General features: G+C 45.2%; 1 protein-coding gene across 3 annotated transcripts in view; it reads right to left on the reverse strand.

Moving 5' to 3' along the window:
• Nucleotides 1–24,371, reverse strand: part of RRM2B (ribonucleotide reductase regulatory TP53 inducible subunit M2B) — a 96,421-nt gene that overhangs the window by 35,603 nt on the left and 36,447 nt on the right. For all 3 annotated transcript variants that reach the window (XM_069220576.1, XM_069220575.1, XM_069220577.1), the window contains exons 4-5: nucleotides 21,858–21,991; nucleotides 12,180–12,274 (exon numbers count right to left, since the gene is read on the reverse strand). In XM_069220576.1, coding sequence (XP_069076677.1) covers nucleotides 12,180–12,274; nucleotides 21,858–21,991 — 229 coding nt within the window. The remainder of the gene's footprint in view (nucleotides 1–12,179; nucleotides 12,275–21,857; nucleotides 21,992–24,371) is intronic.

Consider the following 24,371-nt stretch of genomic DNA (forward strand, 5'->3'; position numbering starts at 1 on the left):
TTCCCACGAGGATGCCGGCTCGTAATCGAGCCGGCGGAGTGGGAAGGTGCGACGGGTGCAGTGGCACCCGTCGCGTATTTCAGTGTCTGCAAGGCAGACACTGAAATACTTTGCGGGGCCCTCTTACGGGGGCCCCTGCCGTGCCCATGCCATTGGCATGGGCACGGCAGGGGCCCCCAGGGGCCCCGCGACCCCCCCTACTGCCATCCTGTTCATGGCGGCTTTCCCGCCATGAACAGGATGGCGGTAGGGGGGGTCAGAATCCCCTCGGCGGCGCAGCGAGCTGCGCCGCCTTGGAGGATTCTTAGGGGCAGCGGAAAACTGGCGGGAGACCGCCGGTTTTCCTGCACTGACCGCGGCCAAAGCGCCGCGGTCAGAATGCCCTGCGGGGCACCGCCGGCCTGTCGGCGGTGCTCCCGCCGACCCTGGCCCCGGCGGTCTAAGACCGCCGGGGTCAGAATCACCCCCTCTGTGTTCAATGAAAAAGTGCGCCAAATCTTCAATGCCCATTGGCATATATTGAACAGTGATGAAGAACAAGGTGGAGTAATTCCTAAACCCTTATTTGCACACAGGCGCAAGAGAAATTGGAAAGATAGTTTAGTAAGATCACGCCTACCAACAAGGAGTAAATGTATTCAGAAAACCATAGATGGGATCTCCCCGGTACATGGTAATTATAAACTCATGCAATGTAAACCATTGGTTATTGAAGCTGAGACATTCACCATCCATGGCTACACAATAAACCTGAAGTCACTAATTGCAAGACAACTGATGTAATCTATCTAGTGGTTTGTCCAAGGGGTCATGGTTATGTTGGCGAGACAGGATGCAGCATAGCTACAAGAATGACAGAACATTGATCAGCAATTAAGACAGGTAAGATAAACGCCCCCTTAGTTAAACATTACTTGGAGAAAGGCCACAAACTGGGTGATACAAGATGACTGATTCTGGAAACAATTGTCAATAAAGGAGGTACAAACATGATAGAAATAAGGAAATGCAGAGAGTTCTATTGGATCTTTACCTTAAACACCCAAATGCGAGGGTTAAATAAAGAGATCCCATGGGAGAATGCGATTATGTTCAATCAACAATAGAACAGGTGTGCTCAGTCTGAAACTGTAGCAGATGAGCTAGGAAACCAGCACCTAGTATTAGTAGTATATAGGTTGAGTTTGAAACTGTAGTACAGTGCGAAGAAACCAGCACTTAGTCTTGGCAGTAAGCTGGCCATTACTAGTGCTACCTGTCAATATAAGGTAGGAGGTCTCAGTTTCATTTTAGAGTAAATATGAATATAGAAAGGAAAGAGCTTTGTAAGTCCAAGGTGAAATAAATTACATGTAAAGCAAGAATGGTAATATAGTAATCAAGATTGAGAATATCTGTATATTTTGAACTTAAATCATGATATTATGAGCTATGACACGGTAGAGCTATGACATGGTAGCTCACTATCGTTTAAAATCCTACACCAAGATGGCGGGCATAGTTTTCCTAGTTCTAACACCCGTCCCTCAAGCCCACTAATAAGGTACATAGAAAAGGTTAAAATAGGTAACGGTCAGGTAGCTAACTTCTGAAGTGCGACATACTCAAGAGACAGAGAAAGGTTTGCACAGTTGCGCCGGACATTAAACAGCCGGAAGGTGAGTCTCAATATTTAAATGTTTGAGGCCATGCCGACCCAAGAGTTAATATAGGGAAAGGTGGCTGTTCTCTGTTCCGACTGTGCGGTTGGCTCTTGTACAACCTGGGGCATGCATGAATGAGCCATTTGAAAGTATATGAGTTCAAGTAAGTAAATGGCCAACGCAGATCAACTACATGCAAAGTGTAAGGGCATTTAGTATTGTTTCCCTTCCGATTACCAGTGTTTAACAATCTATTCTAAGATGGCAAGCGCAGTTTTGCTGGACTCCACCTTTATGTGCCCTTTGATGTGGTGCAAAGAAGAGGTTAAAATAGGTAACAGATAGAGGGTTACCACGTGTATGGAGGTAACCTTACAAGATGGAGGAAGGTCCGCTTCTTAGCTTTTGGCACACGCCTGTCAAAAGGTAATCCCCGATAATTAAATGTTTTGATCCATGAAGCATTAGATGGAAAGGAGGTTATCCCTTACTTGATTGCGGGACTGTTGTAAGCATGGACTGGGACATGTATGTAAGGCCAACTGTTACTTCAATGAGTTTCAGCAGCAGCAGGCCTAAGTATGGTAGCTTTAGGCAAGAGAGACAGGCTATTTAGTGCTGTTTACCCCCTGACGATGAATAGGGGTTTGTATGAGGTTAACAAGATACAATTAAAAAATGGGACAGTGAAGTTATAAGTCCTTTGGGAGAGGTGGTTGCTAGGGGAGTCAGTTCCAGTAAGTTAGCAGCCGCTTAGATTAGTTATACAGTGACAAAGCTATTCTAACGGTGTCAATTAAATAGCATTGTTACGCGATTGTGTTTGTCAGCGGTCTCTTTGTCTATGTGCTCTATTCATGTTGGCCCATTAGCAGGAGCCTCGATGATGCACCCTACCATACAACAGTTATAGAGAGCGGGGAGCCATCAGGCAATTGATCAATGAGCTCACAGGTAGGGTGCAGTAAGACTGAATTGATATGAAACAGAATTATTACCTTTGAAGAGCATTACATTGTGAAGGTCAGTGAAGGAACGCAAAATATCAAGAGGATACAGTCGCTTAATGGTAGCAGCAGGAAAAGTAAAATAGGAGTGCCCTTCTTACATTATTCGAAGCCTGGACAGTAGGGAGGGTGATGAATGCGAGGAGGACGGTGAGCGCAAATCACCTTTATTTTACATGGGTGAAATACAATCCGCTCAACAGTCTCCAAGCGCCCCCAATACCGCTGCTCCGTCCAACCGTCATCTCTTTCAGCCCTCTCCCGGCGTTTCCCTCGCGCCGCCGTCAAAACGCCTAGCAACCCCTTCACCATCGGGGTTCTAGTCACGAGGCCATGCGCGAGGGTACGCACGCAAATACAACAGAGGGCTTAGTAGAAAGTGCATAATGAATGGTTCACTAATTGGGATGCATGCAGATTACGAACAACAAAAAGCATGGAAAGTCACAGTGAAACAGCATGCAAAGCTGGTGACACCGACTGATACTGATCTACTGTAGGAAGAGTAGTGAGCTATGGAAGCAATAATTTCCAATAACCACAATAGCTGTATGCACTTGAGCAGTTTCGTAGTATTTTCTCTTTGCATGATGTTGACATGTATTATTGAGTGGACACCTGCCTTGACTAATAGTGGCAAAAAAGATTTTTAAAAGGTATTATTCATGTGAAGTATGGCAGTAGAACCAAGTCCAATTAACATTCAGAATTTACTGAAATCCTTTATTTTAATGGACTCATGCAAGTTTGTCTATGATTCCTCGTGTTTTGCACAATCTGCAGCTGCTGCAGACTGTTTAAAATTAGATTTCAGCCATTTGATCCTGGTTAATCAGTGAAGAATATTTCAACAAAAACGTTCATTCTTTCCTTTAGAGCCTCTTCTCTTTTAAGATTAGGACATCATATTTATTTAGAAAATAACAATATTATCCTGTAATGTTGCACTTGCCACATGTAGAAGAGAGAAAGATAAATACATTCAAGGGGATGTTTTTCCAAGTCGACAGTCAGTAAGAACGACAAGATTGATTTCTTATTCATCATGTTATGTTTATTAAGAAATGTTGATAACAAAGCTGATTCATTTTATTTAGCAAATTATTGTTCCATTTCTTTTAGACCTGTTAATAATTAATGCTCACTCTATAGCTAAAATTTAGATTGGAATAGCAGATTGACAAGTTGAGGATTATAGTAGCTTTCATTTCTTGATATGATCTTGATCTCATTACACAAGTTAAAGTCAATTAGTAAGTATAGTTAGTCATGGAGGTAAATCTATTTAGGCGAACAGATGGTTTTGATGAACAGTCATGTATTATTTTACCATTTAATGTCCTATAACCTAAAATGTGGAAGATCGAATAGATGTTTTTTCCAAATATTGTTGGCTTTCCATGGGATAACGTAGGATAAGGAATATTATAGAAGTCAGGTGAATCTTCCTGAGAGTATCGGTTTGTATGAGACAGCAATTTTACATTAAGGTAACAAGTTATCAAAATCTGAACTTGTGTTCTACTTCAAGAGTTGAATTAATAGCAATCTTGATATTTATATATTTTGGTTTAAGACACACCTAACAAGTATTAATAAACTTCCATTTGCGAGACCTAAAGTGTTTTTCCTTCTAGAGTTTCAAAAGCAGGCCAGTTTTTTTAGAACAAAAATGTATTTTTTTCAACAACTCCTGGAGACAATTGATATCCCATTGCTGTTTTTGCAGATCCTTGAAACATGTATAGTTGAATTGTTGTCAGAATTAAGCATACTATTTTCTGTTGTATGTGAAGGTTCTTCCTGCCTAAGCACTACAGTGATCTTCTGGATTGAGTTCTGTTGCTCTTCAGTAAGTGTTGATAAGCAATGAGTTTCAGAATTTATATTACAATATGTTGTACTAAGGTAAACAGATTGAACTGTTGCACTACTAATTTCCTCTAGCATAAAGTGATGGACTGAGGTTGCAGATTCAACGAATGGTTGCATCTTAGTGGATGACATGTCACATTTAATTTTGCTTATTTGTTGGCTGTTTCTAACAGACAACAGGTGTGTAAAGTAAATAATGTCACCTGTTTGAACTGTTTTTTGAAAGTTGTGGTAAATTTCACAAGAAGTTGATATATCAGAGCCAGTTTAAGTAGTGTTTCACTGGTAATTTTAAACCCTCAGAGATATTTGTTGGTAAAGTTACTTGCCCAGTCATTAGACAAGATTGATTAATCAATACATCAGATATTTTTGCTAAAGTAAAGTTGACTGCAATTGTAATGTATATAGGAGGCACTCCAAAATGTGTAATCATTGACCGAGCTGCAGAACTTGTGAAACATAATGTTGGCTGTCTCTGTGAATAACTCTGAGTTGCCAAAGTCAGTCTGGCCCGGTAGAAATTTTTTAACTGCATGATTAACGAAAAGATGGCTGTAGCTGGAATCAGAGTAAAATAAAGGTGGTAAAAGACTGTTATCTCTTAGATATTAGTAGTTGTTAGATTATGAAGATTTTTATCACCAAGTATAACAGGGCAAGAAAAGACTGGTTGGTTCAAAACAAGCATGTATGGTTTGTTGTTTCAGTTTCTTTCACTAGGGAACAACGCATCTCCATTGGGATGATCATTAACGTTACTCTTGATTTTACTGATTGTCCTGCCCATGACTAGAGCTCTCTCTGAAGCTGTTGTAGTTGACATAAAAGCCTGAAGATCTATGTTTATGGGTTTCAGAGGACTCCTTTTGAGAGTGTCTGTATGTCTCAACTTTGTCAGTGTGTTAAATAGTGGAAGAATGAAATAAGTTAATTAATTGAAATAAGTTGAATCCAGGCGGTACATGGCAGGTGACTGACAGTTAACTAGCAAACTGTCTTAGAGTTCCACATCACACATCCCTTGAAGCAGTTTGGCCTTCTAGCAACAGCAAGTGGCAAATAGTATCCCCTCTTAGTGAAGTGTAGGGAGTGTCTATAAGCCAGGCTCTCTAGAGGTAGCTGTGGATGAGCAGCCAAGGCCCATCTAGGAGACATGCAAAGCTCATGCAATACCACTGTAGTCACACAGCACTTACACACATAGAAGACAACACTCAGTTGTACAAAAATTAAGGTACTTTATTTTTGGAACAAGTCACCACAAAATACCTTAGGAGGTAAGTAATACACTAGGGCCCTCATTATGACCTTGGCGGGCAGCTACAGCCGCCCGCCAAGATCTGACCGCCGGGCGCCCGCCAATGCGGCCGCACCCCCGCCGCGGTCATTATGAGATCCCCGCTGGGCCGGCGGGCGGAAACCTTGTTTCCGCCCACCAGCCCAGCGGGGATCTCGGCCGCAACATAGGAGCTGGCTCCAAATGGAGCCGGTGGTGTTGCGGCCGTGCGACGGGTGCACTTGCACCGGTCGCGCTTTTCACTGTCTGCATAGCAGACAGTGAAAAGCTGGATGGGGCCCCCAGCGACTCCACGTACCGCCAGCCTTTTCCTGGCAGTTCAAACTGCCAGGAAATGGCTGGCGGTAGGGGGACTCGTAATCCCCTGGGCAGCGCTGCTAGCAGCACTGCCCTGGAGGATTACTACCACGGGGCCATTGTGACGGGAAACCGCCGGCCCCAGCGGTGCGACCGTGTCGTAATGACAAGGGAAGCACCGCCAGCCTGTTGGCGATGCTTCCGTCATTTCAGCCCAGGCGGTCTTGTACCGCCAGGGTTGTAATGACCCCCTAAGTATGTACACTAGTAATCAGAAACAGGCATAGAAAATGACAGTGCAAATAGCAATAACCAATAGTGACCCTAAGGGGAGCACAAACCATATACTAAAAAAAATGGGATGCAAACAAGGTATTCCCACCTATGTAAGTAAAATGTGTAGAGGGGAGTTGGGGGTATCAGAAAACCACAAAGGTAAGTAACAGGGTACCCTCCAGTGACCAGAAATGCAGGAGTAAAACCCTGGATTTTCCCCAAACCACCCAAAAGGAGGAAAAGAAGAAAAAGAAGACACCCAGACAAGTCTGCAAGAAAACCAGCGGTGGATTCCTGAAGAAAGAAGACCTGTAGAGAGAGGGGACCAACTTCAAGAGTCACAGTGGAGTCAAGAAGGAGTAGAGGCTACTACCCACCCAACTGTGGATGCAGGAGTTGGTCGACTGTGATGAAGAACAGGTCAGCACTGCAGCCCTGGAGATGGAGAAGAGTTCCTGATGGGTGCAGATGAAGTCCCACGCTGGATGGGTGCAGGCGGGTGTTGGTGTAGGAATTCCACCAACAAGCCTGGACGAAGGCAAACTCGTGGTTAGTGGAAAAGAGATGCTGTTGGGGACCAGCAAGGCCCAGGAGGACTCAATCCAGAACGTAGAGTCACAGGAGACCCTCAGCATCACAGAGAGTCCACAGGAGCAGAGGCAGCATCCACAGGAGTCCCACAGGATGGAGACACAGGAGTCGCAGAAGAAACCCACGCAGCACTACAAAAGAGGATCCCACGCCACAGGAGAACCACACAGGATGCTGTGCTTTGCAGGATAGAGTGCTGGGGGCTGGAGCTACATGTCATCTGAAGATCCCTTGGAGGAGAGGCAAACAAGCCTTGGCCCCTGCAAGAGACGCAGTGCAAGGGGGTACTATCCTGCGTGGGAAGGCAAAGGTTTACCTCCACCAAAGTTGGACAGCTGGCAGAGGGGACCAAGAGGACTACTCCAGACCACCACCCATGATGCAGAATCCGTGCAGCTCAAGATGAGGGGAGATTTATGCAGCCGGTTGTCGCATGCTGTAGGTGCCCACGGTTGCAGGGAAGTGACTTCTTCACTCCAAGGGAGATTCCTTCTTCTTCTTCTTCTTCTTCTTGTGCAGGTTAAAGAGTTGCAGTCTTCTGAGGAAGCACAGCCAGGGAAATCTTGCAAAGCTGGCAGGAGACGTGGAAACAAAGTTGCAGAAGGGTCTTCTTTGTTGTAGCAGCGTTTGTCGGTTCCTGGAGGGATCCAGTTGTGGTTCCAGTGGCCAGAAATCAAAGAAGAGGTGGTAGAGGAGTCCTGCTGGAATCTTGCAAGCTGAATCTGAGGACCCACCCAAGAGAGAGACCCTAAATAGCCCTGAAAGAGGGATTGGTCACCTAACCAGGTAAGAACCTATCAGGAGGAGGCTCTGACATCACCTACCTGGCCCGGCCACTTAGATGCTCATACTTCCAATACTTGCCACAGTACTGGGATATGATTCCAACATGGTTGATACCAAACATGCCCATATTCGGAGTTACCATTACGTAGCTGGACATAGGTAGTGACCTATGTCCAGTACACACGTAAAATGGCGTCGCCGCACTCACAAAGTCAAGACAAATGGATCTGGAGTTTGTGGGGGCACCTCTGCTACTGCAGGGGTGCCCTAACTCACAGGTACCTGCTCCCTGCCCTCTGGGCTGAGAGGGCCTACCATAGGGATGACTTATAGTGACCTGGTGTAGTGACCTGTAGTGAAAACGGGTGCATGCACCCGTTTCACGCAGGCTGCAATGGCAGGCCTGCAGAACCCTTTGCATGGACCCCGCTATGGTTGGCAGAATAACTGCTGCAGCTCATAGGGATACCCTGGAACCCCAATGCCCTGTGTGCCTATCTACCATATACTAGGGTCTTACATGGGGGGGGGCAGTATGCCAACTGTGGAGATGAAAAGTTACCACACCCAAATTAAGAGGAGAGAGCACAGTCATTAGGGTCCTTGTTAGAAGGATCCTAGTGAACACAGTCAAACACACTGACTGTAGGAAAATGCCACTGTTGGCATGGTCACTCCCCAAAGTTTTGCCTAGTGTTGATGCCAGCTTTAATGGGAAGTCTGCTGTTACCCTGCTATCTAGCCCCAGCACCAGTGTTCTTTCCCTAAAACTGTACCTTTGTTTCCACAATTGGCACAGCCCTGGCACACAATTAAGTCCTTTGTTAAAGTTACCCCTGGTACCAAGGGCCCTGCGCCATGGAAGGTCCCTAGGAGCTACATCATGTATTATGCCACCCTCAGGGACCCCCCACTCAGTACATGCACACTGCTTAGCAGCTTGTGTGTGCTGGTGGGGAGAAAAGACAAAGTCCACATGGCACACCCCTCAGAGTGCCATGTCCACAAACCAATGCATGTGGCATAGGTAAGTCACCCCTCTAGCAAGCCTTACAACCCTAAGGCGGGGTGCACTATAATGCAGGTGATGGCATAGCTGCATGAGCACTATGCCCCTACAGTGTCTAAGTCAATTTTTAGACATTGTAAGTGCAGGGTAGCCATACTGACTATATGGTCTGGGAGTTTTTTATTACGAACTCCACAGCATCATTATGGCTACACTGAATACTGGGAAGTGTGTTATCAAACTTCTCATCACAATAAACCCACAATGATGCCAGTGTGGGATTTATTGAGAAATGGACACAGAGGGCATCTTAGAGATGCCCCCTGTATGTTAGCCCAACTGCTAGTGCAAGGCTGATTGGTCTGTGCCAGCCTGCCACTTCCAGACGAGTTTCTGACCATATGGGGTGAGTGCCTTTGTGCACTCTGTGGTCAGAAACAAAGCCTTTCCTGGGTGGAGGTGCTTCACACCTCCCCCTGTAGGAACTGTAACACTTGGCGGTGAGCCTCAAAGGCTCAAGTGTGGTGTTACAATGCCCCAGGGCACTCCAGCTAGTGGAGATGCCCGCCCCCTGGACAGGCCCCTAGTTTTTGGCGGCAAGTCCGGAGGGATAATGAGAAAAACAAGGAGGAGTCACCCCCTCAGCCAGGTCCACCCGTAAGGTGACCAGATCTGAAGTGACCCCCTTCTTAAGTAATCCTCCATCTTGCTTTGGAGGATGAGGACCAATAGGGATAGGGATGTTCTCCCCTCCCCAGAGGGAGTGGGCACAAGGAGGGTGTAGCCACCCTCAGGGACAGTAGCCATTGGCTACTGCCCTCTAACCCTAACACACCCCTAAAGTTAGTATTTAGGGGTGACCCTAAACCCAGCTCTTCAGATTCCTGATGGCCTCACAAGAAGAAGAAGAAGGACTGCTGAGCTGAAAACCCCACAGAGAAAAAAAGGAGATGACAACTGATTTGGCCCCAGCCCTACCGGCCTGCTTCCTGCTTCAAAGAACCTGCAATCGAAAAGCAACGCGTTCTACAAGACCAGCGACCCCTGAAAAGCCTCCAGGAGACTGCCTGCATCATTGAGGACCAAGAACTCCTGTGGGCAGCAGCTCTGCTCAGCAAGAAGAAAAGACATCCATCTTTAAAGGGACTCCAACCTCACTCCAGAAGCGTGAGTCCCCAACGCTCTGCACCCGACGCCCCTGACCAGTGTCCAGAGAAACCAACTACCCAGAGAGGACCCCCAGGTGACTCCGATAATGTGTCCACCCTGGGCTGACCTTCCAGCACCCCCACAACAACGCCTGCAGAGGGAATCTCGAGGACCCCCCTGACCGAGACTGCTCAGGAGGAAGATATACGACCCCTGGAAGAAGCACTGCACCCGCAGCCCCCAGCCCCGTGAGAACCTGACCACCAGTGCAGCAATGACCAGCAGGTGGCCCTCATCGCTGTCCGGTTGGTGGCTGGCCCGAGAGCCCCCGTGCCCTGCCTGCAGCGCCCAAGGGACCCTTGAGTCCCTCCATAGAGTTCTATTGAGAACCCAACGCCCTGTTTGCACACTTCACCAGGCCGTCCCCGTGCCACTGTGGGAGTGGTTTGTGTGCCTACTTGGGGCCCCTCCAGTACTACAAACCCCGTGGTCTGCCCTCAGACTATGCAGGTACTTACCTGCCATCAGACTGGAATCGGAGTACCCCCTAACTCCATAGGCGCCCACGTTATTTTGGCTCCTGTTTGACCTCTGCAACTGACCGGCCCTGTGTTGCTGGTGCTAGGTGTTTGGGGTTGCCTTGAACCCTCAACAGTGGACTACCTATACCTGTAAGTGTGGTACTTACCTCTGAAACTGTACTGTACTTACCTTCCCCAGGAACTGTTGAAAATTGCAGTGTCTACTTTTAAAATAGCTTTTTGCCATTTTAATAAAAACTGTGTACAATATTGAATCGATTCAAAGTCTCAACTATTACTATGCAAAGTACCTTTCATTTAACGTACTTACCTGCTAAATGAATTGTGTGGTTCTAAAAATAAATTAACAAAATTATATTTTTCTATATAAAAACCTAATGGCCTGGAGTTAAGTCATTGAGTGTGTGTTTTCACTTATTGCTTGTGTGTGTACAACCAATGCTTAACACTACTCTCTAATAAGCCTAACTGCTCAACCACACTACCACAAATAGAGCATTGGTATTATCTATTATAGCCTCTGTCAAGCCTCTTGGGGAACCCCTGGACTCTGTGCACACTATATCTAATTTTGATTTAGTATGCACAGAGCCAGCTTCCTACACTGACAAACAGGCAAAAAGTGGGGATAACCAAGCTAGAAAGAGGCTACTTTCCTACACTGCTTCTGTAATATATTTTAGTGATAAATTCCATAGAATGCAATTCATGGACTGGGAGTGCTCAAGTCCACCTAAACCACCAAACAATTAACAGTCTGCAGCACCAGTGGGCTCCTGGACATACAACAGACAATGATAACCTTGCCAGATACCCTTGTGAGAGTTTGTTCTGCCTCCTGGACCACATTTCAGAAAGTGTCCCAGGGCGCAAAGTGTGTGTGTACCCACTTTTTGCACCCTTGTGGCACACTGCTATTACAGAAGAAATCGCAGACACTTGCATAGCTCAATCTGTAATAAGGATCACATTTGAGCTATCTGTGCACAGCTCTAATCAAAAGCGAGCATGTCCCCATTTGTATGGGGTATGGTCTCATGCAATGAGGGAATCTGTTATCTTTGCACCTATGCTCTATCACAGATGTGGTGGAAAGGCAAGAGAGTGTTAGGAGGCACGCTAACTGTGCATTACAGAAAGGGTTTCAGAGGATCAGTTATGTACATCAAAGCACCACAGTACTTATAAACGTGGCATTTACAGTGAAAGCCTTGAAACCATTTAGGAGGTCCTCCACATGACTACTGTATCTACTGCAATGTAGTTCTAATGACAAATTATGAGCTATATAAGTGCTATATGAATAGCCTAGGAACCCTTTGTGGAAACAAAAGTGAAAGTATCCATTCAATCAGGGATAGCTCTCAGATACATAATGTTCTGTTACGCAAAGGAAGATCGACATCAGCAAAGAGGTGGAACTCGTATTCAGGGAGATGCGTATAAACATATGCAGAAAACATTTTTGTTTGGAGCTGAGGTACATATTCCGGAACTGTCAATGTTGGATGGTAGACTGGATGTCTGCATGCATGACGCATGGAGGTTTGGTATACAATATTAAAATGATGAGAAGGTTTTATTTTCTGCAAAGTTAGCAATGAACTACACACAGAACTTAAAATGAAATGTTTGGTGTTGATTTATTTCTTTCTTATCACTGGCAATTCGAATGTCAATGTAAAAGTATTTTAAAAAAATTACCAAATGTTGAATTTGTGTCTGCTATCCACTGCAAGGCCCATTCTGCTTTTCTTCGAACACAAGGCATTGTCTCAATGGCGTTAAATAAGAAGTCCCTAGGTAAATTCATAAAAAAAAGTTAAACAGTGGTTATTATGTACGATGACTGTCAGTGTGAAAATATTTTAGTGAAATATGTATAATGTTGCGCTCTGAATCACACCAGGTCTACACATTTTTAGGAGAATTACGGCTCACAGTGTTACTTATTTGCTGCATTTTTAAGTCTGGGTAGAGATAAGAGGAATTACAAGTATTGAATGCTCAAAACATTAGTGATCCCCCCTTCATTGTAATGTGTTATGTCTGAAAATAAGAAACCTGCACAGATGTTAGCATCAGACACTTACCTTAACAAGAAAAAGACTGTAAAGTATTTCTGTTTTACAAATGCATTGAAAAAAGATGGCATGGCTGGGAGCCGCAAAGTTCTGATCTCCGCTGCTGGTCCCAACTCAGTCCGTTAGCATCTGACATGTTACGCCTTTAATTAGGGGCTGAGACAATGGTGCAGAACCCCCGCCTCCACCCAAACGGCAACTGGAGTGGTGAGACTGCTTTGACCTACCTGGGGCAATGGAGGGGCACAGTGATATCCTAAGAGCAACGTGTCCGGCGTGCCCTCCCTTTCTCCTTTTTCACCCCCTCACCCAACGCGGCCTGCTGAGACCCCTCAACCGTTGATCATAGCTGGACGGAGAGAATGCAAGTGGTGCTATGGGCAAGGACAAGGGGGCTCGCCCTGCTCAGGAGAAAATTGATAAATTCACCCGGCCCACTGTGTACAGGAAGAAGTGTGGTGATAGCGGAGTGCAGCCGACTGATGCCCAGCCAGAATCCACAGCATTTATTTTGCATGCCATTCATGACTCCTAGTACTCGCAGGTGGGGAAGATCAGGGAGCTTAGTGTACACTTGTACCTACCCCAGGATTTATGCAAAACAGTGGAGAGGATTTTAGGGACAGAGGGAAGGTGGTCAGTGGTTGAGAACGAGAGACAGACCTTCCACACTACACTGGCTGCCTTACAGTGCAGAGTGGGCCTTCTGGGGACCACAGCACAAGAGACGCAGGGAAGGTAACAACGGAACAATATCCAGGTTGTGGGAGTCTTGGAGGGTACTGAGAGTCCCAGGCCCACCAGCTTCATCGCGGACTGGATCCGTTCCTGGATGCCCGAGGGGGTCTTGCTCGCTTCCTATGATGTGGAACAGGCACACCAGTCCTGTGCATCCAGTCCATCTCCTGGGGTCCCCGAGGCCAAATATTGCTAGGCTGCTTAATTTTGTTGATAGAGATGAGATTCTTAAGGAGGTCCAGAGTCACTGAAAATCAACAGTGTGGAGGGGCCCCAGGTCACACTCTTCCCGGACAATACTTTGCAAGTCAAGAAGCAGAGTTGCATTTTTTAAGCTCAAAGAAAAACTTTGGACCATGCAAATACAATACATGCTACAATCCCTGGTGCGCTTGAAAGTCACCCACAATGGCCAGACCCTGTTCTGTAATAGTCCAAAGAGTGCCTGGTACTGGCTGGAAGAGCGCCTGGTCCTCTGGCCTGGGGGTTCGGGCATGACCACTGCTCCAGGCATTGATTCCAACACTCCAGCATGACAGCGGTTTCCTTGCCACACAGAAGGAACAGAGAGCAGCACGGATCATAGGAGGCAACACCATCCCACCTGAAGCATTTGAGATCAAGTTCTATGGAGGGTTCCCACGACATGGGGGAGAGGAAGGAGAGGAGCCGTAGAGCCCTCTCTCCCCCCTCCCCAGGACTACCAGGTGCTCTGGTTGGCTCCACTGTCGTACACAACATGTTTGGGTTTTTTAAAAATATTTTATTGGTTTTACATTTCCGATACATATAGCAGGATTTTATCATGTCTTCAACAGGATCACATTTATCTGATTAGGTTACATTCAAACAACTAAACCCCCCTAATTACACACATATTAGATCCACTTGTGACATACAATATTATTTCCTGCTGTAGTGGCTAGATTCCTGAGCGTGTATTGTGGTGCTGAGGAGCCCCTCTCGTACTTACTGGGATGGTCTATCTTCTGCTGAGCCTAACCTTTGTAGTGGCCAGTGGTTCCCTTTTGTGGGTTCAGTAATGGGAAGCGGTGGCGATGCTTGGGTATTTGCACTGTATGTTGTCTAGTACACTTGAGCTAGTGGGTGAGCAGAAAGATGTCGCAAGGGGTGTGGGAGCTTACTCCTTGTCAGTGAATTACGCATCAGGGTGTTGCCCAGTCGTGCTGTGTGTAGGCAGGTTTCTACTGAGTGCATTTTATTTGGTGTATTCCCCGCTTCATGGAGGCTTATCATTGTTTTTGGCCTCAAGTGTACACAACATGTTGACTTACAGAAACTGTCGTGCCAGGGAAGCCAACCCCCTGATCTTATGTGCTTGTTTTCTGTGGGAGAGAGATCGTAGTTGTTTCAACAGTTTGGTGGCAGATACTTCAAAGGAGGAAATGTAGGGGGGGAGAGATGGGGTGCATGACTCCAGCTAGTTGCGGAGCCTCAACTGGATCGCTGTGTGAGGTTGTTACAGTGCTATATGTTTCAGTGTGTTCAAGGAGCAGGGTCCCCTTCTGCTCTTCCAAAAAAATATTGCTGGTATTATAGGGTGCAATGGGTACAGAAACAGTCATAGGTTCCGCAGGTAAACACACTATAGTCACCTAGAATGTAAATAGCCTAAATTACAAGGTAAAAGTAGGTGCAGTCCTGGCTTATGCCAGGCAGAACCACCTATTGGTTCTGCTTCAAGAAACTCACCTCCTGGGCACTAATTGTACATTCTTGGAGCATCACGGGTATTCCAGAGTCTACACTTGGGCTGTACAAGGGGGTTTAGAGGGGAAGGCATTCTGCTTCGAATACTTTCCAGCTGGTGGTATGTGATGTGTCCTCTCTCGCTTATCAATCTTGTGATAAAAATTCTAGCCAAAGTAGTAGCTACATGCCTGGCCACGGTGATAGGCTCGGTGACTCACGCCAGCCAGGATGGTTTTATGCAGGGTAAAAGCACAGACATTGCCTCTGCCGCCTACATATGGTGCTCACCCGCTCTGGAGAGCTACAGTGCAATCCGACCCTCCTATTAGTGGGCATAGAGAGGGCATTTGACACAGTTCACTGGCCTTTTCTCTTAGCGGTCATAGACAACATGAACTTTGGTCCCAGATTTTGAAAGTGAGGTACATCATATACACAGATTTGTGGGCTCAGGTCCAAGTGAATGTCTCAGAAAGGGGCACTCAGCAGGGGTGCGCACTCTCCCACCTGTTGTTCTCTCTGGTGATGGAGCCATTGGAGTAGCTTATACGAACTGACACCAGATTGAGAGGGTTTGAGTGGGGGAGGTGGGAGGACCAGATCGTGCTATCCATTGACGACATGCTCCTCCTCCGGCGGCCAACGGATACTCTCCTGCAGCTTATGGAAATTGTGTCGATTTACAAGATGCCTCAGGACTCAGCGATGACTGGGAAAGTCGAATCTAGTGCCTATCAGAGGGGAGTTGGATCAGAGGGAGGTGAACTCTTGATTGCGGGTACCGGAGGACAGTTTCTGATATCTAGGCATGATGGTGGTTCTTACCCAGCAGTGATACTGGGAACTAAAAATACTTCCATAACTGGCCAGGACACACCAGGACATAGGGGTATGGTCTAAACTGCCAATGTTGATGGTGTGGCAGGGGGCACGCTTTAAAATGGTGTCCCTTCTTCGTTTTTTGTACATATTGCAGCATTACCCATACCAGTTACCACACACTTTCTTCTCCAAACTGCATGCCCACATCACCAGTTTCTTATGGGTGGGCAAAACACCCAAGGTATCCTTTACAAAGTGCTGGCTTTCTACGTTCGATAGGGGACTAGGATTGACAGATGTTAAATTGTACTACTGGGCCTCACAAGTAGTGAACATTAATGACTGGCTGAGGGCAGACAAAGACCACCTGGCTCACAGTTTGGAGTGTTCACAGATTGGAGTAGAGCTGTTGCATCTCCATGGTGTGCTCTCCCTGCTGTGTGGTAGATCTCACCCTCAGGCACTGCCGCCAGTTTCCCGGGTTCATTCAGTGCTTGTATTTGTCCCTTCAACATATAAAAGACTATGGTATGCTTACAAAGGCGCCCCGCCCCTTTGATGTGGAAGGTGATTGTTGGAAACAGCTGGCCTTGCAAGGTTTCAGGCTTGGGACCTCACTGGAATATCCATGCTCAGGAATGCCTGGAGAGAGAGACGCATGCGATCATTCCAAGAGTTAGCAGCTGACTTTCCTCGCAGTTATTTAGGTATCTTCAGCTACACCACACTTTGGAGGGCTATAGGGACGGAAAGGGAACTCTCCCAGAGTTTAATCCTTTGAAATGCAAGTTGGTGATGGAGGATTTGTGGGGATGGGGGGCATTTAACATCTCTACAAGTCATCTTGCTAACCCTCAAGATGAGGTGGGAGGATGATGTTGGGCCTCTTGACGATGATGAGTGGGTAGAGGTGAAAATGGCAACCCAGAATGTTGGCTATTTCCACTCATTTTTACTTGATCCAGTTCAAGTACTTTCACCAGTTCTATTACTCCCTGGAGAAGCTCTGGCAGATGGCCACGCTCTGGGGCCTCACTGTCTAAGCCTCTGGTCTAAGGTGCAGCAACTCTACAGGATCTCTATCACGTTCTATAGGTTTGCCTGGTAACCCCGGAGTGCTGGTGTGAGGTCAGCAACTGGACCTGGCGGGTAGTTGGATGGCTGCTGGCCATGGACCACAAAGTTGTGCTGTTGGTGATTAGACCCCATTGAGAAGCCTCGTGCCATGAGCACACTTATTGCTACAACCTACAACATATATGGTGACCAAGAGGGATCTGGCAAGGCACTGGAGGGATGGGAGGGCACCACCATTGCAAGAATGGGTCAGGGGGATGGACCACTGTGCAGCAAAGGAGAAAGTGGTATGTAAGGTAGCCCACGCCGAAATACAAGCACATATGAGCGCCATGGACTCAGTAAAGGGGGCCTTTAGACTGAACTGGACACATAGGCGGTCATTCTGACCCTGGCGGTCATGGACCGCCAGGGCCGGGGACCGTGGGAGCACCGCCAACAGGCTGGCGGTGCTCCCAAGGGCATTCTGACCGTGGCGGTATGGCCGCGGTCAGAAACGGAAAACCGGCGGTCTCCCGCCGGTTTTCCGCTGCCCTGAGGAATCCTCCATGGCGGCGCAGCTTGCTGCGCCGCCATGGGGATTCCGACCCCCTCACCGCCAGGAACAGGATGGCGGTGAGGGGTGTCGTGGGGCCCCTGCAGTGCCCATGCCAATGGCATGGGCACTGCAGGGGCCCCCGTAAGAGGGCCCCTAAAAGATTTTCAGTGTCTGCCATGCAGACACTGAAAATCGCGACGGGTGCTACTGCACCCGTCGCACTCTTCCCACTCCGCCGGCTCCATTCGGAGCCGGCTTCCTCGTGGGAAGGGGTTTCCCGCTGGGCTGGCGGGCGGCCTTCTGGCGGTCGCCCGCCAGCCCAGCGGGAAACACAGAATAACCGCGGCGGTCTTCTGACCGCGCAGCGGTATTCTGGCGGCTCCCGCCGGCACCGCGGTTACCGCGGCCGGCGGGAGTCAGAATGACCCCCATAATGTGCATAAGAGACTCTTGTCTTGCCTGTTCACAATTATATAAAGGAATGGGGAACACACCATGATTACTAATTTTGTGTTGTTATTCTACTTACTGCCTGGCACTCGAACAAGTGGCCCTGTGGCCAAAGTTATGTTGTGTATTGTTTTTTGTCAACTCTGCAAAATCAATAAAATGTGTTATAAAAAAAAACAAATGCCTTGAACAGAAGTCTGACTAGAAGAGAGGCCTGACCTACTTCAGAAGCCCCTTCAAGTCACTGAATGGTTTGTGGAAAAGACCCTGGGAGGATAAGGTGACTCCAAGAAAAGTGGAATGTACTGAAGGTGTTGATAGATCTCAAAGAGACTGGTTCTTTGGATTTATATACCATTAAACATAACAAGTGCCCTAGAATGTGCCATTAGAATGTGGCCAGTAACGCAGGCATAGAGTCCTCAACGGTGTTGAACTTTGAGACCTGATGTACAAAGGGTTTTAATGGTTGCAAACCCTCAGATTTGGTAAATCTGGGGGTTTGTAACTGCTTTTACAAATTCAGAAATTGTTTACCAAGTTGATGCATGGGTTAAACATTAAGGAATCGTTATTTGGAAGGGGTGTTAAGAGAGTCCCTTCCATTTAGGTATTGTTTAAGGTATGTACTAATGTTTTGCAACCCAAATCTGGGTACGAAACATTAATATTTTACCACTAATTTAAAGTTGATGGTAAGCCATTCGCAAATGGGAAGGAGTCCCCCTTTGAGATAGATGTCAAAAACGCTTTTTAGGAGTAGGCAGTGGCGTACCATTGCCTACGCATAAAAAAGGTTTGTGTAAACGTGTCCTGTTTTCTTTTTAGGAATAAGGGCTGCATTTAAGAGAAAAAGGATTGCTTTATTTAAAAGCAATCACAGACATGGTGGTCTGCTGACCTCAGTAGGTTATCATGCCTGCGATTCTGCCCAGTCGTAGTGGGTGATGATTTGGGACCTGTCTCAAACATATTAACAAGGTATGTCAAAGAGTGACCCACTATGATTCTGAATTTTGTGAACCGACCTATTAGTACATAGGTTGGTTCGCAAAATTCCTTTCCATTCATAAGAAGTCTGTGTGCAATTTGCGAGAAAAAAAATCTGTGAAAGGAAAATTTGTACATCAGGTCCCTGGTTTCCTACACAGAAATATACGCTTGACTTTGGCATTTTGTACAATGCTCCATAACCTAAATATTGTGGTATGGGGGATGATATGCTTGGAAGCATTACACAAGATGGTGGCTTAGGCCATCCAAAAAGAAAGATAGGCTACAGGACACCCTTGCAGCTTGTTGCATTGATGTGTTTGTCTTCATTGTGGTTTCCTGCAAGAATTCTGAAGCTATAAAGAATTTATGATCCATTTTTGTAGGGACCATTCTGTCAATGTGCAGCTGCAATAACTAGATGAGCTTGATGCAGGAAGAAACCAATCCTGTGCACCCTTGGGAACTCCGAATGGGGTTTGAAGGTTTAGTTGGTGAGTTGTGGAAGAAAGGTTGCAAGAAAAGAGAATAAGTCTTTGAACCGAAGTTCTTCTGGAATACCTTTGACTTCTGTGTTTCAAGTCTACCACTTTCTTCTGAAAGTTCCATAGTTCCTGTCACAATTGAGGGTCATTGTCAATATGTTCCAGGCTTCCTTCAGCTGCAGTCCTCCAGTGACTGAAGTTAAGCCGTGACTGGAAAGTCATCAGGTCTGTCTTCGACACCTTGATCTCTGTTATCGTCATCATAGTGTCTTGGCAGACACACCCCATTGTCACTTTGATTGGGGTGAGTTTCTTCCTCAGTGTCTCAAGGACGAAGAGAAGTTGTCTAGACTTTATCTTCAGACATGGCTCGTCAAGAGTTCTATTCTGTAGCCAGATAACATCTCTCAAAGAAGAATGGCAAGTGTCAAATACTTATCCGTCGGAGGAAGACCTAAGACATCAAACTAAGTGGCAGTTACTTTATCTAGGCTTAAGATCAGTTGTTATAGGTATTTGGTTTGCACCATCCTCTGATGCAAATAACCCAGAGATAATTGTACACAGAGTCTGACATCGGGGAAGCTTTCAACTACAATAAAAAGTATTGAAATGGAACAAAGTCCCCATCAACATGATTTTGATTCATTGCTGTATATGCCTCTATTCACTTACAATTTCCAAGGACAGTGTTTTATCACTGTGCCTACAAAGAGGATTCTGGGAGCAACAACCTATGATAACTCTTTAATCCTGCAACTTTACTCCATTCTTGCAGCAATCAATAAAAGCTTTGAGGTCATTGAAACAGAACGTTATGTTGAGCAGGGAGAGAAAGCCTAATCATATAGTATAATAATAATGTAACTGGGTTCACGAGCAGCCAACCACAAAAAGTTGACGCAAGGGACCGAAAGCTGCTTTTCTATGATATATTATTAAAGTCAGTGTAAGTGAAAAGCGCAAAGGCATAACATCCAATAGGAAAGCTAAAAATGTAAACATCTGAGTGCTCACTAGCAGCTTTGATGAACTGAGAACGTTAGATAATGACTACAGCACTATAAATTAGTTGTGGGAATAATCTAAGGTGATGCTTATTTAAATACTCGAAACAACGAAGTTACACAATCTTAGTGATTCAGATTACATTTTATGAAGTTCACTACTGTAGAGGAAATGGGTCACACATTTCTGAGTTCTGACAAAAGAATTGGTTATTTTCTTTTTGCATTAAACTGTAGCTAAAATATTACCTACCGCATTCAAGAAATACTTAACCACATGTGCCTATAAGAAATAGCTAAAATTAGGTTAAAAACCACAGTATACATTATTAAACAGTCTACTAAGTCATGCAAAAGCTTCACAAAAATAAATGTTGCTAAGAAATCGACAGTTGAAACTGAACTTAAGTCAACTTTGGTTGTCCATATCAAACCATTTGTTCATAACTATGTTTCATTGCAAATGGTATCTATGAATAAGGCATATGAGGAAATGCGCAATTAATCAAAGGTCAGATATCTCTTTATAAAGTTGAGCTAACTGACTGGCATTTGCATCAAACACAGTGAAACAATCGGAGACTTGTTTGATGAACATTTTGGTGTATGTCGGCATTTTCGCACTAAAACCACAGAATACTTTTTGTTTGCTTTGAAAATGGCTTCTCAGCATGAAAGGAAATTGCTATAAGACCTTAATGTATGCTCATATAATGCCAGCAATCCACTTAAAAATATTCTGCTGAAGAACAGGTACGGAAATTCACAAATTATGGTTAGCTCCACAATGCATAACAAAAGCAATGCAAACCATAGCTCATAAACCAAAAGCTTATGACCTCACAATATATGTACCAATAAGTAACATCTAAAAGTTCAACGTAGACAATTACAAGGCATATTTAAATTACTAAAATAATATTCTATTTATGGTCGCCACTTTCATAGTGTGAAGAATAATGTAATCGTGTCTGCAAAGTAATGTATCACATTTGTTATTGCAGCTGTCACAGATGTGTGCATATTGTTATTTGCATGGCTTGTGGGAGTGGGAATTATGGAATGCAGAGATGCGGAGCTAACCATGGCTGCTGGATTTCAGTTTAATTCATAACCATTACTGTACTTTAACTGTAGTTTTTTAATAGAACACACACACGCGCATACACACAGATATCGATCCCTTGAGCAATGTTTATCAAAAAAGTTTTGTGTTTTTTTAAAATGAAGAAAAGCATCAGATAAAAACATAGCAGAAAGTAAATTTTAGAAGTTTTGCAATCATGGAAAATAATGGCATATTTCAACACAGAAACGTTCAAGTCTGTTTCTCTAAATGGCTTTAAAGTGATTCGAGTAGGGTGCACAATCCTCTAAGACTCTGAACACATTCTGGAAGTGAGATGTTCGACTGATGGGCACATGTGAGTTAAGTTATCCTTTATGACTTAAAACAACATCTTTATTGATATTACCGTTCCTGTGGGTCCTTGATATAGGTCTCTATGAGCAAACTGTACATTTCTGAGTGAATATTCTCCATGAGAATTTGGAAGCCATAAAAACAACGAGCTTCGGCGACCTGTACCTCCTGGCTGAAGCGTTCCACCTGTGAGGGAAATTAAAGTTAGCCTATATGTCATATATGGAAACATAATTTCCATACAGTATACCACATATGAACAAACAAAAAACACACACATCAATAAGTATGTCTTTATGGAGTTTACTCAAAGTATTCCAAGTTTCCTAAAGCCTTCTTACTCAGTTATGTTCTGAAATAATGACTAGAATTTGAAAAAGTTGTTTATAGTTGTGAGGGATGGACTCTTTCCACTGAAAGGTTAAGGCCTAGTTAAATATTAGGTGCTTACATTTTAGTATTTGTTGCACCCTCTAGTCACAGTTTGACATAACAGTCTTATTTTTTTTTACTTTGTTTTGATAATTTCTGTAGTGCAGACCTATGTTGAAGTGAAAGTGAAACGCATTACAAAGAAATGCTATCTGGCTATCTTTGCAGATTTTGAAGTCCATTAGGTATAGATATTTCCGTAGGATGGAGGCATAGCTGGTACGTTTGCCAGGACCAAGCGTGATGTGCTACTCAGGACTATTTTCTTTTTTTTTAATTCTGAGACTTGTAGTCCTGTTTGATAATGGAATAAATAGGACTACATGTCTCAGAATTCACAGAAAAAACCTGGATTATACCAGCGCATCATGCATGAACGAGGAGAATCTTGGAAGAGCTGTGGAGGCTAGGGGCAATTCAGAGAATATTTACAGTTCAAGGATGATGGAGTAGGATAGTGGTAACGTTCAGAGTGAGGTAGAGGAGGAACTGCGTGGTTTTCAAGGCACAAGTGTGTCAAGGTTGCTGAGGGACTTGAATTTTGGCCTCCAGGTTCCAATGTCAACACGTTAGACATAGACCACAAAGACAACCTGCATATTCTTCCAAAGCAACATTTCTTATTACAATTATGACAATTAATTGGTGGCAGCAGTTATTTTTTGGTACCCAGGCCTTTAGGTAACTCCAAAAGATGACTCCACCCAAGATGAGAGTCAAATCCATTAAATAAGATATATCTAATGACCAGCTGACATGGAATCAGATGAGAAGAATATAGACTATAATGGAAACACCGTACATTCTAAGATAACATTGCAGGGGGGGGGGGTTCATAATAGTCTTCAATGTATCATGTTCGCCCACCACTTCCAAACACTTCCACCTTCCACGCATTTATACATATCACCCACACCAATGGAACATGTGACAGTCGTCAAGTCATTCCTCTTGTTACCCCCGATGTAAAATTATTTTGCAAGAACAAACTATGTTAGAGCTTAGATCATGGTCATAGAACATTACATAGGGCCTCATTATGAGGCTGGCATTCCTCGTGCTGACGGTCAGACAGCTGCAACTGTGGCGGTCCAACAGCCACATTACAACCCTGGTGGGTGGACCCGCCAGGAGACCGCAATTCCAATGGGAACATTGTTCCCGATGGGGTGACGGCGGTCTGATTTGTACTCAGGTAGGGCCGCACTGAGCTTAGCGACACCTGGCTGATTACAACTCACCTTACCGCCAGCCTTTTGATGGCAGTCACCACGCCATGTGGAAAGGCTGACGGTAAGGGTGTGCTGGGGGCCACAGGTGCCCCCCTGCACAGCACCCTCGGAATGCGCATTGTCTGCTTTTGCAGACAGTGCGCATTACGAGGGTGCTGTGAGCTACAATATTGGCCTCAGCTCCCTTAAAGGAGCCAAGGCGAATATCATAGCATGGATTTTACAATGATCTGGCCAGTTAGCCCGGCAGGAACATTGTAATATGCTTGGGGGACGCACCGCCATGGTAGTGGCGTCCTCCCTGTGACTTTGACGGTCCCGCGGTGGGACCACCAAACTCATAATTAGTTCCATAGACTCTAACCAAACACTAGCTGATCTTTTAAATTCCCAATAACCCCAAATCTGCCACTAATAAACTCGACATACTCACCTAAACTCAGAATTGTAAAGCAGAACATAAGTTTATCTAATATTTATTATCTGTTAATTTATTAATGGTATTTCTATAGTGCATTCGTAGCCACTGGTGTATTAGTGCGCTTTACGTAGAATACTATTGATAAACCATCAAAACATTAAGTTACAGAAAGTGCAGATACCAAAAAGGAATGAGAGAAGCTATGGAAAATAGAGCTTGAAGAGGTGCATTTTGAGCTTTTTGTTAAGTAGACTGGGAGTAGTTTTTGCGTCCTCTGGTATTTGATACAGGAAGGTGGGTGCGAGGCATGAGAAAGGCAGTTTTGCTAAGATCATATTTACATGTGATGTACAGGTGTTTTCTAAAGCTAAAGCCAGTAACATTGTCACAGGCTTCGCAATCTTCCAGTGTTGTTCATGATTAGGTAGGTTTTGATTTATCCTAAGAACTATCAGTCCTAAATAGGGCAAAAGGAATGCCT

Source organism: Pleurodeles waltl, chromosome 2_2, assembly GCF_031143425.1.
Source record: "Pleurodeles waltl isolate 20211129_DDA chromosome 2_2, aPleWal1.hap1.20221129, whole genome shotgun sequence".
NCBI classification, from domain to species: domain Eukaryota; kingdom Metazoa; phylum Chordata; class Amphibia; order Caudata; family Salamandridae; genus Pleurodeles; species Pleurodeles waltl.